Source organism: Maniola hyperantus, chromosome 1 (genome assembly GCF_902806685.2).
Source record: "Maniola hyperantus chromosome 1, iAphHyp1.2, whole genome shotgun sequence".
NCBI lineage: Eukaryota > Metazoa > Arthropoda > Insecta > Lepidoptera > Nymphalidae > Maniola > Maniola hyperantus.
In genome coordinates, this window is record NC_048536.1 from 11,461,608 (window position 1) to 11,479,093 (window position 17,486).

A 17,486-nucleotide genomic window follows, 5' to 3' on the forward strand; every position below is an offset into this window, starting at 1 on the left:
TCAAATTTCTAGGCCATGACAGACCAGATAGAGTTTTACGATCAGCGGGAAAACTCATTCTAGCGCCACCTACACATCGGACAAAATACTTTAAGAATTCCTTCACGGTCACTGCTATCTGTTTATGGAACGAGCTTCCCTCGCAAATCCATCGTGCTGAATCCCTTAACAAATTTAAAATTGACGTCAAAGATCATTACCTATCTCTTTGCTATCATCAGTAACGGCATAGTTTATTATTTAAATCTATATGTGTATATATATCTATGTAGTCTTATGTATGTCTATTATACTTTATTTGTATGTATTAGTGTATTAACAATATGTATTTTATATTCTTATTATATGGTTTAGTTTATTTAGCTATTGGTATTTAGGTTTATTTTACACCACCTCCCATTGTCCATTTGTTCGTTTTTTCCCTAGCGTTAAGGTTGTCTGGAAGAGATCGCTATTTAGCGATAAGACCGCCTTTTTGTACCTACTTATTAAGATTTCTTTTTGTAACCTGTCATTTGTGTTTCTGTGGTGCAATAAAGTATATACATACATACATACAACATTATGGGGAACTTTCAGGCATGCAGGTTTCCCCACGATGTTTTCCTGAACTGTTAAAGCAAGTTATATTTAGTTGCTTAAAACGCACATAACTCCGAAAAGTTAAAGATGCGTGCCCAGGAACGAACCACCGATCTCCTGATTAGAAGGCCGACGTCTTAACCAATAGGCTATCACCGCTCTTTCGAGAGGTTGAATACAATTGGTTATCAATAATTTTGTACATGGACTTAGAAACTACGTCCATGCACTATATTAATTTTGTTCTTTGGTTTTACTTAAAAACTGTAGGTACTACTTATCAGGAATTTCTAAGGTACAGGATCTATTCCCATAACAATAATAAGTGATGCATAAAAATAAAAGACAGAACAAATTTTTGTATGTTTTATTACTTAGTTAGGTAATTAGCACGTTTTTATCAACTCACTTTTTAATGTTTGTTATTTGTTTGACAAGAAACTCAGCAGTTGCTCTTTTAACCAGACTGTGTTCGCCCAAATGAGGGTTATGTATTTTGCCTGTAGGTATGTCCGTTATTTGCCTAAAAATAAATCTGGTTTAGAATGTACAAGTAAAGACCTTTCATATGGCCCACTTGGTATAGTAATCTTATTTTGAAAGTTGAAAATAGCAATATTTGGTCATGAACACATTTTAATTTTTTTCTTGTGATGTAACCATAAATTCACAAATTTTTACCCTCATGTGTGCTATAAGACCTACATTCGTACCAAATTTCATGATTCTAAGTAAGATCCTATAAGTATAAGTACCTCATAAGGTACCGAACCCAAAAAAACTAAAAACCTGACTGCTGCTAATAAATAGTAATAATTATTATTTTTAATTTTTTTTTGAGTGCATAGGAATCCGTAGTAAAATCTGCCACCTTAAAAATGATTCTGCAAATTGCCGAATATTCTGTAATATTTCTCGGAACGGCAGCGATCCATTTTTATCTCAACTCTGCATTTTTGAAAAATCTACAGATAAACAGTAATAAAAACACTTACACCTATTGTACTTGCAAACATCCTTGTTATATTTCTATTGTTTTGGTTTAGGTGGTTCAATAAAGAATATTTTACTTTTACATTAAACAATAAAATTATGGTTACCCTACTACTTAGTAATAACCTTACATTAACTTAATTACTTACTTATGAAAAGATAAACCACTACCCACCACCGAGATAGGCTTTGCTTTTACATATTTTCCCACAGCAAGTTAGCACTATTTTTATACTTATAGAAACTAAAAAATAGGATTTTTACAACAATGTCGCGAGTAACAAAAAATACAAACAACATTGTATAGTAAACAGAATGTTCGCCATATTGTTTTGCTTGACAGCTTAGTGTTGTCATCCTATTATTAAAAAAAAATATTTATAATACTTTTTGAACTAAATGATATTTTAACGACATTATAAAATAAGGATAACAGTATGAAAATTACTTCGAAAACAAAAAAAAGTAATCTTTTTGTTTGTAATTAAATAAACAATGATTAAGAACTTTGTGGGCTACATCATAATTCGTACCATAGAAAATATTTTTTAATGCTTGCAATCCATTAGACAGGGACACACTCCAATTTGCGACTTCTCGCTCGGCTCGCTTTTCCGCTTAGCATAAATGTATTAGAAATTGGACTTTAAGCTAATGAAACAGAATTAATTTTTGCAGGCAATTAAATCTGAAATGCACAATCATGTTTAGGTAGCACGTCTCTGCTTTAGAGTTAATGCAGTGACCAGTTTAAACTTGAGTTTAAAAGTACTCTGTGGTGTAAAGTTTACACCATAGAGTACCTACTTTTTACACTTTACCTGCTTCCTGCTAGGTACCTACATCTTGCTGCTTATTCTTATCTTGCTACCACAGATTAATAGGGATACTACGTATGCTTGCTACTTTAGGTTTTATGGAATAATGGATTAGCTCTACCTACATAACCATAAATCTTCCAATAATGTTGTTATTTAAAAAGAGTAAAGTTATTCCCATCCTGAATAGCAACTGAATAGTGAATTATTGACTGCGCTGCTTCCTGTGTTTTGTTTGACCTGTTTCATTAAGAGATTCTGTGTTGGTTTGTATGCTCAGACAATACCACGACAATACCTGACCAACACACAAGGCGGATAGCACAAATAATAATTGTACATGTTGCTCAGAAGTTTTCCTACTTGTTCACTATTGGTAAAAATTAAACATCTCAAATTAATTAAAATGGCAAAAAGTTCATTTGAATATGTTAAAAATTTTGAACTGGATGACACACTGTTACCAAATTCTTGGATGGTTATCAGATTAGATGGTAAATGTTTCCACAAGTTTTCAGAAGATCACAATTTTACAAAACCTAATGATTCAAGAGGATTAAAATTAATGAACTATGCTGCTTATTCTGTACTGAGCGAGTTTAATGATCTGTTGCTGGCATATGGACAGAGTGATGAATATTCATTTATATTTAAAAAGAATTCAACACTATATAAAAGGAGAGCTGCAAAGTTGCTTACTACTATTAACAGCAAATTTACTTCATCATATGTATTTTACTGGAGTAAATTTTTTGACAGAGAACATTTAAAGTATCCTCCTACATTTGATGGACGTATAGTTGTGTATCCATCTGAAGAGAACCTTATTGATTACCTGAAATGGCGGCAAGCAGATGTGCATATTAATAATCTTTATAATACAGCATTCTGGACTCTTGTTTTACAGGGTAATCTCAGTCCTGCTCAGGTATTTTATTTATAATATTATTAAGCACTTTGTTAACCATCAAATGTGGCTAATAATCCATACTAATATTACAAATGAGGAAGTGTATCTATCTGCTAGCTTTCACAACCCATCCTTTTGGTTGTTTTTTGTTTGATACAGAGATAGCTTGTAAAGTATTTTTGTCCTGGAAAATAAATAAGTTCCTATGCTTTTTTTAAAAAACCTAACAAAGCCACGCAAAGAAGTATGATAAAATGGGTCCAGTAACCAGATAGGTTATTGCATCCATTTTATTGTTACAGGTATATATTATGCAACTCAAAGATACTTAACTGCTACCTCTTTTGCAACTTCTATAAATTACACAACATATTTTATTTTCAGGCTGAAAAACGTTTGTGTGGTACAGTGTCTGCTGATAAAAATGAAATCTTATTTAAAGAATTTAACATAAATTACAATAATGAACCTGAGATGTATAAGAAAGGAACATTGCTGATAAGAAAAACTTTATCTACCGAAGTATTGAACAAAAACATTTCTGTGATTGTGGATGTCCACAGTGATATGTTAAAAGATATATTTTGGAAAGACCACAGCACCTTGTTATCTAAATCTAAACAGCATCTAAACTATGATGGACCGATTACAGACATACTAAATGAACAGATTGCTAACAAAGCAAAAATGGCACAAGAACAAGTAGAAATAAGTGTATAAGAAGGCAAATAAAGCAATTTTTTGAAATACAACTGCTTTTATTTAATACAATCTCTAAACATCCTACAATTGGGTTATAGTTCAATTCAAATTTTATGTACATTATTAACGTCATTCAATAATATTTATATGATTAAACTTTTTTTGTATCTAGTTTGAACAATATATATATATTAATTTTATTTAAATATGGAGGCAGCATTAAGTTTGCTGATAAATTCTGCAGAAAAAAGAAAAAAATTGTGTTAACCCTATAATATATCAAAAGTATTTACATAGGTACTGCAATATAACCTATAATTTTTTATTCAGTGTTGTTCAATAAAAACAGCAAATAAAAACTTAATTATTAAAACTACATAAAAATATTTTGTTTTATGCATTCCTGAATTACATATTTTTATGTATATTAAAAATTTACGATAAAATATAATATTTATGATAGATTATGAAATTATATGCATTCAATAATTTCCCTTTATCTTATTTCTTAGTGAAATATTGATATACAGCTACTATTCATATATAAGACAAGATAGTGAATTAACTCTTATACATAAGGGTTAAGCATGTTTTAATAACTATATTGGAAAGAATATTTCTTAGTAAGATATAAATTATTTACACTGCAATTATGAACATTGTTCAAGTTGGAATTCTTTTAGAATATGGGAATGTAGTTGTCAATCTTGGCTCTGTGTTTCTGAGCAACACATTCGCTGATCCATACAATGTTGCGACATTCCTGTTCCTTCAATTTGAGGTAAGAGTAGAATACTCCAAAATGAAACTGTTGTAAAAATGCATTGACATTCAGAGTCACCTGAAATGAGAAATTTTAAATGAGTACTGATAGTTTGTTCATAATTTTTTTTAACATTAGAGTAACGGCGATTATGCACTGCACTTCCAAAATTCGAGTTCTACTCGTCATCGTGAAAATACCAACGATTATCTACAACATACTATGTCATACAAAACAAAAAGGAACATATTTTCACTGACTCGGATGGGATGAGTGTGTAACCGCTGTAACAGTATTTTCAAGTACCTCATGTTCAAAGAATTTGTCTTCGAGGGTCTTGTCACCAACATTGTTTCCAGCCCCTTCAAATAATGCAGAATATTCAGCATAGTATTCTGCCACTGCCTTCACCTGTTCATAATCATCAGCGCGTGCGAGGGCAGCTAATCCATCAGGATTCAGTTTGCCACAGCGAGGGTACAACTTAGCACGATCATCCTTTGAGAGCTCAGTGCCAAAAGAATTGATGGTTATAATGATGGCACGGCGATCAGCTTCAAACTGAAAAAAATATCTTCCTTTATACTAATTCTACTGTGTGCATGTTTATTACAAACTATAAATTCTATAAAACATTAGGTATGGATATACATACAGCTAAAATTTCACACATAACATCAGCAGTTGTTCCCCCAATCTGTTTGCAGAACTCATAGAATGCTTCTAAATAAGCCTTGTACAGAGTGTTACGAATGATCTCAATGTTCATTTCATCTAGATCTTGTTCACTGATGCAATCCACAAAGAATGGTGCCAGTGGTGTATCAACTAGCACAGCATTGTAGAGCTCAGCAGGAGTAGCTGCCACGTGTATGGCTTCCATCTGTTCAAATGAGCCAAGAGGGTGGCACTTGGGGATAAGCTCTGAAATGGGCCTTTGGTGAAGGGTTCCAGTGATCAAGAGAATGATGTTATCAATCATGTAGCTATAAGTGATGAAATCCAAGAACGTAGACATTGGTTCTACAGAATGATTTCTTATATGTTGAAACTCGATAACCAACTTTTCACGCAGCTTATCATCAATAGTTGACACAGCCAGGGGGCTGGGTTCATTTGCTAAAAATGTGCCGTAATCTGTTCCTTGTAAGTGGAGCTTCAAATCTGAAAAAATAACATTCCTTATATCATTTTGGTGCTAGGGAATGAAGGTGGGTGGTGTACGGTTAATTTGACACCAGACTAACATTAATAAAAATCGCAGAAAAATGGATTTAATATCTCATCTTGGAGATTTCGATCATCCAGATAGGTAACAATGGTTATGCTCAGAATATACATTAAGTGCTTACCTTCTAAAGTTTCGCATTGTACTAAATTCAAGTAATCAGACTGTTTCAGGATACCACATTTAAAGCCACGGCACAATCCCTCTAAGTACCCAGCATCGATATTAAAAATGCACCCCTTCATTTTTGTAACACTAATAGAATTAGAATAAAAGCCCAAAATCTAATTTTCACTACAATCAAAAAACTGAGAGTTTAGGAGACAAAAATGGAATTCAATAGATTGTAGAATTCATTGATCATATGATAATTCCATAGACAACAATGAAAGTGTTACCTTCTTTAAAATAACCATAAAAAAAATAGAGCACGTTAACGTTACAGTGCGACCACGAATGCGACACACGAACAAATGCTTAGCACAGCAGGCCGATTGCGAATCGACTGCATCTATCATTTAATGACAGCATCAATGTCAAAATATGGTTTTCCTATCACGGTTCGGTGAGACAGTCCACAAAGGATAGATGTGGACAAAAAAATGTTTTGACAGTTCATTTACACTATCGATAAAATTTATTGTATGAAAAATGCTATTGCGGACGCGTTTTGAAGTTTGATGTCATATAAGAACCTCGACAAATCTTACGTCAAATGAGGTTTTCATTGAAACAACTCGAGAGGTGTTTTTATGAGTGACATAAGCTATCCGCAAATCGTTTTACTACTCATATTAATTAAAATAAAGTTATGAAAGGGATTAAAAAAGGCTATAGTAATTCTTCTGCTAGATAAGAAATCAATTATTAATTTTAGAAGCTAGTATAATAGTATAAAAGCATTTTTAGATTAATATAAGTCTCATAAGTACTTTTAAAAGAATATGTGATGACTCTTTCATTAGTAGGTTTGATGCACAGAGTACATTAAATATAGAGGTATACTAACACTGAGAAATGAGAATCACAGAGTACTTTTTACACGCACCTATAACTTCTTGGAGAACAGTTATGTGCATTTTAAGTAAATAATTAAATATCATTGCTTTAACGGTGATGGAAAACATCGTGTGGAAACCTAAGGCATGCGCCTGAGAGTTCTCCAAAATGTTATCAAAGATGTGTGAAGTCTACCAATCCGCATTTGGCCAGCATGGTAGACTATGGCCAAAACTCTTCTCACACTCAAGAGAACCGTACTCTATAGTGAGCCAGCGACAGGCTGAACATATAATAGTATACCTTTGACTCCTTTGAGAACAATATGGAGAACTCTCAGGCATGCAGATTTCCTCATGATGTTTCCTTCACCGCTAAATCAAGTTAAGTATAATTAATTGTTTAAAACGCACATAACTCTTAGAGATGAGTACCTAGAATTGAACCCCCAACCTTCAATTATTCAGAGGTGGACATCCTAACCACTAGGCTCTTCGGGGGACTTCTAAAATTATTCCCCAAAGTAATGTCCAAAAGTCAAATCATTTTCTGATTTAATTGATTTAGCTTTGGAAATTACTTTGGAATTTAAATTATTTAGGCAAATAAAACAACAGTTTGATGATTTTTTATGTTTTCTTTTATTAAAGTAGATTAGATTCTGACGTTTTAATTATATCACCATCTGCTTCTTATAAATCTAATCTGGCACCGTTCATTATTTTATTTGTCTCTGCACGGGGTCCAAGAGCTCGAGTTCACAACATATCCCAATCCATATCTTTGTCAGGATGAAGAAATGAATGCAGCACTGTATCACCTTTGCCTGAAAAAAAATTATGATAACTAAGTAAGTGACCACTGACTGTGTTGCTTAATCTATACCACTAGGCACTACCAGCTTCTGTTTAGGTATGACGCTGTCTGCGAAGACTTTAGAATCAGTGTATATGGTATCTTTGTTACTAATTTAGCTAATCCAAATTGTTTCTTTAAATATTTGTGGTACGAAGGAGTAAGAAACATCCAAACTTTCATATGAAGAGCAACGTTTTAGGCAGCTCTAGATACATAAGGAAACATACTCGAGAAAGCACTTGTAGTGTGGAGGTACTTACTATGAAGTCATAACCACCAGTAGCAATGGACTCAATTTGTACAATAGGTACTTTATGAAACGCTGTTAAAACTCCTCTAACTTTTCGGAGTTTAATACAATTGTAACAACTAAATATCACTTGCTTAGCTGTGAAGGAAAAGGAAGGTCGTGAGGAAACCCGCATGAGAGCCTTTACTTGTATTGAATGATAACGTTTGTTAACTTACGATGTCTAACTTCTACCACACCGGTCACACAACAACTTCTCGAAGCAGCCACAGTCCGTCAATAAGGGTCCCAATACTTAGGCAAATCAGTGCCCAGGCATTTGCGTATAAGTTCAGTGAGAAAAACTAAGTCTCCGGAGTCCGAGGAGCAAGCAAAGTTGCAGAATTAATCAAAAAACAAACGGGTAAACTAAGGAAAAACAACAAAAAATTGTACTCTGTGGTCTGGGGTTCTAAATAGTTAGGTACCACAGACTAACTACTTATTTGTAATAAGTAACGTAGCCAAATTTAGGAGACTGTTATGTCCATGTAAATTGCTAGATTACCATGTGATTACCATAGATATTCGATTTAGTCGGGTTATAAATAGGTCCGTGCTACCAATACGTCATCAAAATGTCGATAATGACCAAATGCGATATAGTGCATTAGTCGTCCGCGATAGCAAATTTATCAACTGTAACGATCACGGTTCTTAAGGATATTTCTATTGCGATGTCACATGTCAGTTTACGGCAATCGGCCTGCAGAGTACATTGAATATAGGGGGTAATGCTTAGAATATTCAAACTAGAACTCGGAGGACAAAGGGGACACTGAGGAAGTTTCTAGCCAACGTTCGATAAAATTTTCATAGATGGCGCTAAATACTACCATGAAAAATAATACCTATAGGTATCTATAATATTATCTGTTTTAATGTTTAGGTCGTGTCAATCAATGACCACAAAATCTGTGAACTATAATAGAAGTAATTAAATAATTTTGCATCAGGGAAGAAACGTAAGGATTTACTTGACCTAAAGCATAGATCATATAGATATTATTTTTCGTTTTTAGTGGTGACAGTATTCAGCGCCACCTATAATTTTTTTATCGAACGTTGCTCTGAAACTTCCTCCTTGACAATGGCAATGTTAGTTGATAGTTCCGATTTTCGCCACGCGCCAAGTTACCCTTGTTGCACTGACCTACTGACCACTGTACAGTTTTTAACCGACTTCAAAAAAAGGAGGAGGTTCTCAATTCGTCGGAATCTTTTTTTTAAATAGGTATTAAGTAAGTTTATCACAAGTTTATGATAATATGACAGTTGATCCATAGAGTTAAAATGGCGCGAGAGGAGTCATCGTGTCATTTATTTTTTGGCCTATAGGTAGCTGTTTGTCACAGAGTACATTGATGCTGTTTGTTTTGGTTTTGAGTTTATTAAAAAGCTTTCACAGCCTCCGGTAGGCCGTAGGCAGAGTATAATAATATACAGGGAGTAAGTGTTCTGACTTCTGTGCTTTCAGCACAGAGTAGGTAGGTACATTGAATATAGGGGTAGTTAGCTTGTAGCTTCATGGGAAATTGAAAAACAACAATAGATTGCCTATGTAGTGTGTTCTCTTCGGATAGAAACATTGATCCTTTTAAACTTTAAAGGATTGAAATTTTAAAATGCTGAGACTAAATGCTGTAAAACCATTCTTCCATAAAGGTAACTGACACGATTTCGTTCTACCATTTTTGGGCTAGTTAAAAATTGTATTTAATCTATTGTTTGATTTCAGCAACCTCCGTTTGTAGTTTGGTTAAATGTAAATATTCACAAAAGTCAACTACAGAAACTGAAGAGAAACTAAAAAAAAGTGAATCTAAAAGAATGGCAGAATTCAAGAAGAAATTGAGAGAAACTACACCAATAAAAGATTTAGGTGAGCAAGCAGAAATGCGACCGACTAAGGAGGATCCACTGCCACCGTGGCCAAATGATATAAATCCTCATACTGGAGAGGTGGGGGGGCCTCGAGGACCTGAGCCTACCAGGTATGGAGACTGGGAAAGAAAGGGAAGAGTCACAGATTTTTAAAAACATTATTTAGATGAAATTGTAGTATGATCGATGTTATTTATTAGTAGCACTGTAATTTGAAAGCAGTGATTAGTAGCTATGTGAATTGTGTTATTATTAATTGTAAAGCTCATTTCAAACTATGTTATATAAATAATTATATTATAGTCCGGTCAGAGTAGACATTCAAGGTTACAATCATTCCCATAGGCCTAAAAATTGGTATGAATATTGGGAACACCAATATATAATTTAATTGTGGAAAGTTCTCATCAATTAATGTTCCCAATATTCATACCAATTTTTAGCCCCCTGCATATTATTGTAACCTTGAATATCTAGTTTGACCGAACTGTAATATAATTTATTATCCCTTAGTGTGAAATGAGCTTTAGATTCATTACTTTGTTATTAAAATTGTTAAAACAAATTAAAATAATTATGTTGTTATTAATATACATTGTTGTTTAAATAAATTAAATTTATGTATGAAAACCCTTTATTGATTACTATGTATTAGCGGATTTTCCAAGAGTTTTGGGCATCTTTTTATTAGTTGAATCTTCTAGTTCCTTAGCCTTGTAGTAGTGTGGCGCCACTTCCAAAAGCCACTTGCTTTCTATTTCTGTAACTTGTCTCATAAATTCCTTGGAGGTAAACACAAGTTCATGGTAGATTACCCATCTAGGTAACTCTTCAAATAAGGCACTGTTGGGATGAATCATAACAGTCTGAAAACAACAATCGTTTTAGGATACGCAAAAACTGAAACATGTTTCGAATATTTTTACATAAAGAATGGTATCTTTTGATTTTTATCAACTGATTTTCTGGGATAAAAAGTAGCCTATGTGTCAATTCAGGGTGTAAGCTATCTCCATTTCCAGTCAAATCGATTCAGTTATTGTGACATAAAGGATAAACAAACATCCAAACTTTCACATAATGTTGGTTGATGATGCTTGTAACTGTGTGGGTATTTTAAAAGGAGCTCTTTCCAGGATAAAAAATAGCCAGTGTTAAATTAGGGTATAAGCTATTTCTATTCTAAATTTCAGCCAAATTGTTTGTCACTGTGGCAGGCGTGGATCCAGTCCTCAAAAAAGGTTGTGGGCACAGCAACCCGAAAATAGGCGTTTTGGAGTATGAATTCGGTCATGATCGATATAGTGCATTCTTACATAATATTATCCAGGTTCATCTAGCCCGGATAATCTTTTCTGTGCCATTGAGGCAAGCAACAAAGATTTAACTCTGCGAAGAGTAAAAAAGGTCTCTTTGCGGTAGCTACGCTGACCGGGAGACTTGTTTTTTATTTTATTTTATAAAGGCATTGAGTATTTTATATTATCATCAGCCTATCGACCTGAATAGACCGTGAAAGTGTGACGTCACAAGTCTATTAGGGTTGTGGGCATGCCCATCGTGCCCACCGCTGGATTCGCGCTTGCACTGTGGCATGATTGAGTAACAAATCTCTGAATTTTTCCATTTATAAAATTATTATTAGGATTAAGATAATAAAAAGGTACAAGCTCACTTGATTATGTTTTACAGTCTTATAGTGTCCTCCTTTAGAGAATTTTGCAATGTGATAGAAATATCCAGCAGTAATTGCTTTGCGAATATTTGTGTCATCTGCTAAGCTGGATAGCATCTCGATTTCTACTCTTTCCATAAGTCCAACCAGCTGTTCACGCACATCTCGAGCTCTTTTCATAGATCTGTACTGTATGAAATTTTCATAACACCACTGCACAGAATAGTCTGACTCGACCCATTGATTATAAACATTCATTAATGTTAAATGATCCCCATGTCTGTGGAAAAAGTTTTTTCTTGCAGTATCAGCATGTATTATTTTATCTTTTGGCCTGTAGAAAACTGAACTATTGACTGATAACATAGCAGCAATTGATACTATTTCTTCTGAACACTTGTATCTGAAAATAAAATGTGAAAGGTTACTAATATAGATAGGTAATACAAAGAGCCTCAATAGCTCAACCGGTATAGGAGTGGACTGAAAACCGAAAGGTCGACGGTTCAAACCCCACCCGTTGCACTATTGTCGTACCTACTCCTAGCACAAGCCTGACGCTTAATTGGAGAGGAAATGGGGAATATTAGTCATTTAACATGGCTAATATTTCTTATAAAAAAAAAAAAAAAAAAAAATCTTACAGGAAGAGTGTGTCAAAGATAAATTATTATTTTAATTATTTAATCATAAACAAAGTCAAAATCAAATATTTTATTCAAAATCTCTATATATAAAAATGATTCACTAAATGTGTTGCTGATCGCAAATCTCGAGAACAATTCTTTCTATAATATTCCTTGAAGTACAAGGATGGTTCTTACGGAGAGAAACATTTAAAAAATTGCCAAGTTCCCACGGGATTTTTAAAAACTACTAACACAGTACAGTACAACAGAACTAATTCCACGCGGAAGAAGTCGCGGGCATCAGCTAGTGGGTAATAAATTACACTGTTTGATGGTCCGTTGTTGGATTTGTAAGATTATCATCTTACAAATGACATAATGACAAATGTGATAATTTTTAACTTAAAACTAAAGCTACAATGGTTCCAAACGCGCCCGGGTCTGAGAAGAGCCCACAACAAACTCAACTTGTAGCAGTATAATTTATGTTAGATTATATTCGAATATATTATTTGTGTTTTTTTTAAATTTTATGACTAAGGCTGATAATAATCATCACGATCAACCCATCGTCGGCTCACTACAGAGCACAGGTCTCCTCTCAGAGAGAAGGGTTTTGGCCATAGTCTACCATGCTGGTCATGTGTGGATTGGTAGACTTCACACACCTTTGAGAACAATATTATCGAGAACTTTCAGGCTTGCAGGTTTCCTCACGATGTTTTCCTTCACCGATAAAGCAATTGATATTTAATTATTACGTAAAATGCACATAACTAGGAAAAGTTAGAGGTGTTTGCCTAGGATCGAACCCCCGACCTCCGGTTAGAAGGCGTAACCAGTATGCTATCATAGCTTATCATAATAATATAAAGACTTAATTATCAAATCCATCAAAAAGTCAAAATGACTCACTACACTTAGGAGCCATCAAAATAATACTACTTACAAAAGTATTACTCACTTTTCACTAGCTAGTAACATTTTTGCTAGCATAGGATCAGTAGGAAATTCAGCCATACGCCTTCCAGCCTTGGTCAGTTCACCATGGTGGTTTAGAGCACCTAATGCATACAATTGTTCTAATGCTAGAACCAGAGTTTCATGTGGTGGAGGATCTAAGAAATCAAAGTGTATAAGATCATTGATTCCCAAAGCTTTTAATGTAAGCACTGCATTTCCTAGATTTATTCTTTGGATTTCAGGTACAGTCTGGTCTTCTAGTTCATACTTATATGCCCATGCTGTGTAAAGTCTGAAACATTTTCCAGGGGCAACTCTGCCAGCTCTACCTGCTCTTTGATTTGCTGAAGCCTTAGAGATTGGGACCACCATTAAACTTTCCATGCCAGTTTTAGAATTAAAATTGTTTTGCTTAGCAAAGCCTGGATCAATAACATATATAATATTGTCAATTGTGAGTGATGTTTCAGCAATGTTGGTAGCAAGGACTACTTTACGAGCTCCTTCAGGAGTAGGCTCAAATATTTTTGCTTGCATATCACTTGGTAAATTTGCATAAACTGGCAAAATAACAAGCTCCTTTAATTTCTTGCCTATTCTTTTTGTTCTTTCTTGTAACATTTCAACACAGGTTTCAATTTCTTCTTGCCCAGTTAAAAAAACTAAAACATCACCAAGTGGTTGAGTGGCATGTATTTGCAATACTGTGACCACACAGGCATCTATGTAGTCTGCCTCTGGTGCTTTTGTATAATATATGTCAACAGGGAATCTTCTACCAGGAATTCTAAATATAGGTGCATCATCAAAAAATGTGGAAAATTTTTCAGCATCCAATGTGGCACTTGATATAAGCAATTTTAGATCAGGTCTAAACCGGGTAATATCTTTAACTAGACCAAATAAAATATCAGTGTGTAAAGTTCGCTCATGAGCTTCATCTATAATCATAACACTGTATGATGCTAAATCTGGTTCCGATAGAAATTCTCTGTGTAATGTACCATCTGTCATGTATTTGATCACAGTCCTGTCAGATGTACAATCCTCAAATCTTATACTGTAGCCAACTTCATTGCCCAACTTGATATTCATTTCTTGTGCAACTCTGGCTGCTACCGACATTGCAGCAACTCTTCTTGGTTGAGTGCATCCAATTTTTTTACCATCATCAGTAAATCCAGCTTCATGTAAATACTGGGGTATCTGGGTAGTTTTCCCAGAACCAGTTTCACCTTCAACTATTAGTATTTGATAATTTTTAATTGCTTCAATTAAGGCTTTCTTAAAAGGATAAACAGGTAATGACTTTTTTGTTTCTTCTATTGTTAGTCTAGCTTTTTGATGTTCTGATATCTTTTCTTCTTCTTGTTTTTCTTTATTGCCTTCTAACTGAAGGGCTTGTATAAAATCAATTTGTTCATCTAGTAATAGTTCATATTCCTCCTGAGCTTTTGCATCTTTTGCACCAAACTTGAAAAAGGCAGATTTAATTTGTTCTTGTTCCCATTTTCTTTGTTCCGAGTGTGGTAACTTTTCATTTTCATCAACTTCCACATACTCTCCTAAAACAAAAACTTGATATAAGAACAGTTTTACTCTTAATACTTGATACTTGTTTTGAAATGATCTTATAATATTTTTTTAAAAAGAATATGAGCCATGCTAATTATGACTAATATTCGCATTTTCCCTCCAAGTACGCGCAAAGCCTTAGAGCCTTTAGAGCCTCAATAGCTCAACCGGTAAAGGATTGTACTGAAAACCGAAAGGTCGACGGTTCAAACCCCGCCCGTTGCATTATTGTCGTACCTACTCCTAGCACAAGCCTGACGCTTAGTTGGAGAGGAAAGGGAAATAATATGTCATTTAACATGGCTAATATTCTTTTTTTTTTTTTAAAAAGTTTGTATTAGAAGTAGGTATGACTATAGTGCAACAGGTGGGGTTTGAACCGCCAACCTGTCAGAATTATCTGTTATTTTAAACTATATTATTTATGATTTGTAATCTACTAAATAACCTTACCTCATCATATATGTTTGTTTGTATTTTCGTAACTATAATTAGTAATATTATATAAAATATTCTAATCACTAAAGGAACTTTTTGTAGTTCTCTGTAAAACACACTAGGAACTCATATAATATGGTCTCCACAATACGGGTTATAACCTTTTTTGTAATTAAAGATATTTTATTTTTATACCTATATAAATATATAAAGTGCTCCTTACTGTTAAGCTATTGAGGCTCAAAAGAATTATATTCTTTATAACATAAATAAATCTTAGGCAGTTAAAAAAAATATGTTCAAGTCCAACTTACAGGTTTCCAATAGTCAAATATTTATAATTCAAATGTTATATTAAAGTTTACCTTTTTCTCCTTTTCCAAGATCTTGTGGCATGTGATACCGCTGAACATTTTCTAATTCTCGTGCCTTTTCATGTTCTTTAGCCAACTGTAGTATTGTTTTCTTATGTTCTCTATCCCGTTTTTCCTTTTCTGTCAATCTTTAAAATAATTGTCTAAGAAATATTATAATTAAAATTGTACTTAATTAAATATTAAAAACTAGATGATGCCTGCAATTTCTCTAAGTAGATACACAATATAAAAATCCATTGGGACTCTTTGATTTAGTTAACTAACTATTTAATTATGACTGCCAAATTTCATGATTCTATTTCAATAGGACAGGAATGGGACCCTACAGGTTTTGATTCCCTTTTGTTGACAGACACAACAGACAGACAGACAATGAAGTGATCCTATAAGGGTTCTTGTTTTCTTTTGAGGCACAGAACCCTAAAACAGGATTAAAAAGGAAAATAACATACATGCTTTCATCAAACAGATATTCATCATCAGCAATATCATCTTCTAATTCAACAACTTTGTCATCCTTTCTCTTTTGTAAATATTTTCGCCTTGACTGAACCCGGAGCTTAGGTAATATTTTGTCTCTGTCCTCAGCTTCTAACTTTAAGCGTTTTGCTGCTTCTTCATAGGACCTTTTGCTAGATCCTTCTGCAACTTTTTTGACTTTGTCTTCATCACGTTTTCTTAGTCTTTTAGCGAATTCGTCTCGCTCTTTTATATCCTTTAAGCGATTCTCTTCAGCACTTTCAGAGTCTGAAGATGAATGATGTCTTTTTCCTCGCTTTTCCATGTTATGTTTGTTAGATTACCTACGTAGTATTATGTATTATTTAAAGAATTCTAAGTTCATTCTATCAATTGCATCAGGTATATTTAAAAAACACCGATCCTGTAATTCATAAACGTAAATGCAACAAGAGCAGAGAAGGATCTCATAGAACTGTAGACAAGAGATCTTGTCTTATTAGTCATAAAGTTTCACAATGTTTAGTTTAATACGTGCTTAGTTACATAATGCACAAATCTACGACATAGATATACTCTTCTTCCTTTACTTTTTAGTTTTTATTTTAACTTATTTTTATTATTCCATAAATAACAACAATTAACCTGAATGACAACAACAAACAAACCACAGAGGAAAGTATAGTGAATAGTCAATACCTAGTCATGAAGAATGAAGGCTTTGAGTAAACGGAAGATGCACGGGAGTAGGTACCTAATCACGGTAATGTAAAGTGCCCCGTAAACATGTTTGTCAAATTTTAGGTGTTTGACAAACCTGCTTGAACCGTCTGCGGTCGTTTTTCACGCGCTTGTCAAACAAACAGTACCTAGTCAGTATAGCTTTTATAGTTTCGGAAAAAAGTGGCTGTGACATACGGACGGACAGACAGACAGACATGACGAATCTATAAGGGTTCCATTTTTGCCATTTGGCTACGGAACCCTAAAAAAGGAGACGTTGGGCACGAGAATGGTTAAAACAGCGAAATATATTGAAATATATATGAAACATACACATGAAAATTTACTGAAAGAAATATGGACGTTTGTCAAACACGTAAAATTTTACAAACGTGCTCGAACGTTTACGGGGCTTCAAACATGCTTGACCGTCTGCGGGGCCTATAAAATCGGGAATCGCCATTTGTCAATGTTATTGTCATTTTTTAACTGGCTTTCCGGCTCTGGATTCTAGCTCTTTTGACCCTTGTCATTTTTCACAGTGCTTCCACCATAGACTAAGATATATTCATCCATGCTTGGATGAATGATTACCTTCTCTATGCATCCATGGCTTCCACC

At 34.0% G+C, this 17,486-nt stretch overlaps 4 protein-coding genes across 5 annotated transcripts; 2 read left to right on the top strand and 2 right to left on the bottom strand.

Moving 5' to 3' along the window:
- The first annotated feature begins 2,791 nt into the window (after positions 1-2,791).
- THG (tRNA-histidine guanylyltransferase) lies at positions 2,792-4,055 on the top strand. The gene is made up of 2 exons (XM_034970837.2): positions 2,792-3,321; positions 3,688-4,055. Exons 1-2 carry the CDS (start codon positions 2,800-2,802, stop codon positions 4,021-4,023), a joined length of 858 nt encoding a protein of 285 aa, XP_034826728.2. The 5' UTR covers positions 2,792-2,799; the 3' UTR covers positions 4,024-4,055.
- Positions 4,056-4,580: 525 nt separating this feature from the next.
- VhaAC39-1 (V-type proton ATPase subunit VhaAC39-1) lies at positions 4,581-6,367 on the bottom strand. Its single transcript, XM_034970744.2, has 4 exons — positions 6,121-6,367; positions 5,424-5,932; positions 5,075-5,329; positions 4,581-4,846 (listed from the first exon to the last, which is right to left on the bottom strand). Exons 1-4 carry the CDS (start codon positions 6,239-6,241, stop codon positions 4,685-4,687), a joined length of 1,047 nt encoding a protein of 348 aa, XP_034826635.1. The 5' UTR covers positions 6,242-6,367; the 3' UTR covers positions 4,581-4,684.
- Positions 6,368-9,436: 3,069 nt separating this feature from the next.
- On the top strand, positions 9,437-10,619 carry LOC117996704 (succinate dehydrogenase assembly factor 4, mitochondrial-like). Its single transcript, XM_034984836.2, has 2 exons — positions 9,437-9,807; positions 9,881-10,619. Exons 1-2 carry the CDS (start codon positions 9,768-9,770, stop codon positions 10,177-10,179), a joined length of 339 nt encoding a protein of 112 aa, XP_034840727.1. The 5' UTR covers positions 9,437-9,767; the 3' UTR covers positions 10,180-10,619.
- Positions 10,620-10,642: 23 nt separating this feature from the next.
- l(2)37Cb (lethal (2) 37Cb) lies at positions 10,643-16,860 on the bottom strand. Of its 2 annotated transcripts, XM_069509864.1 has the most exons (6): positions 16,842-16,860; positions 16,136-16,566; positions 15,672-15,808; positions 13,295-14,858; positions 11,702-12,104; positions 10,643-10,892 (listed from the first exon to the last, which is right to left on the bottom strand). In XM_069509864.1, exons 2-6 carry the CDS (start codon positions 16,465-16,467, stop codon positions 10,671-10,673), a joined length of 2,658 nt encoding a protein of 885 aa, XP_069365965.1. In that variant the 5' UTR covers positions 16,468-16,566; positions 16,842-16,860; the 3' UTR covers positions 10,643-10,670. The 2 variants fall into 2 exon arrangements, with proteins under 2 accessions (XP_069365965.1, XP_034826343.1); XM_034970452.2 differs by lacking the exon at positions 16,842-16,860 and having other exon boundaries at positions 16,136-16,818.
- Between the last annotated feature and the right edge of the window lie 626 nt (positions 16,861-17,486).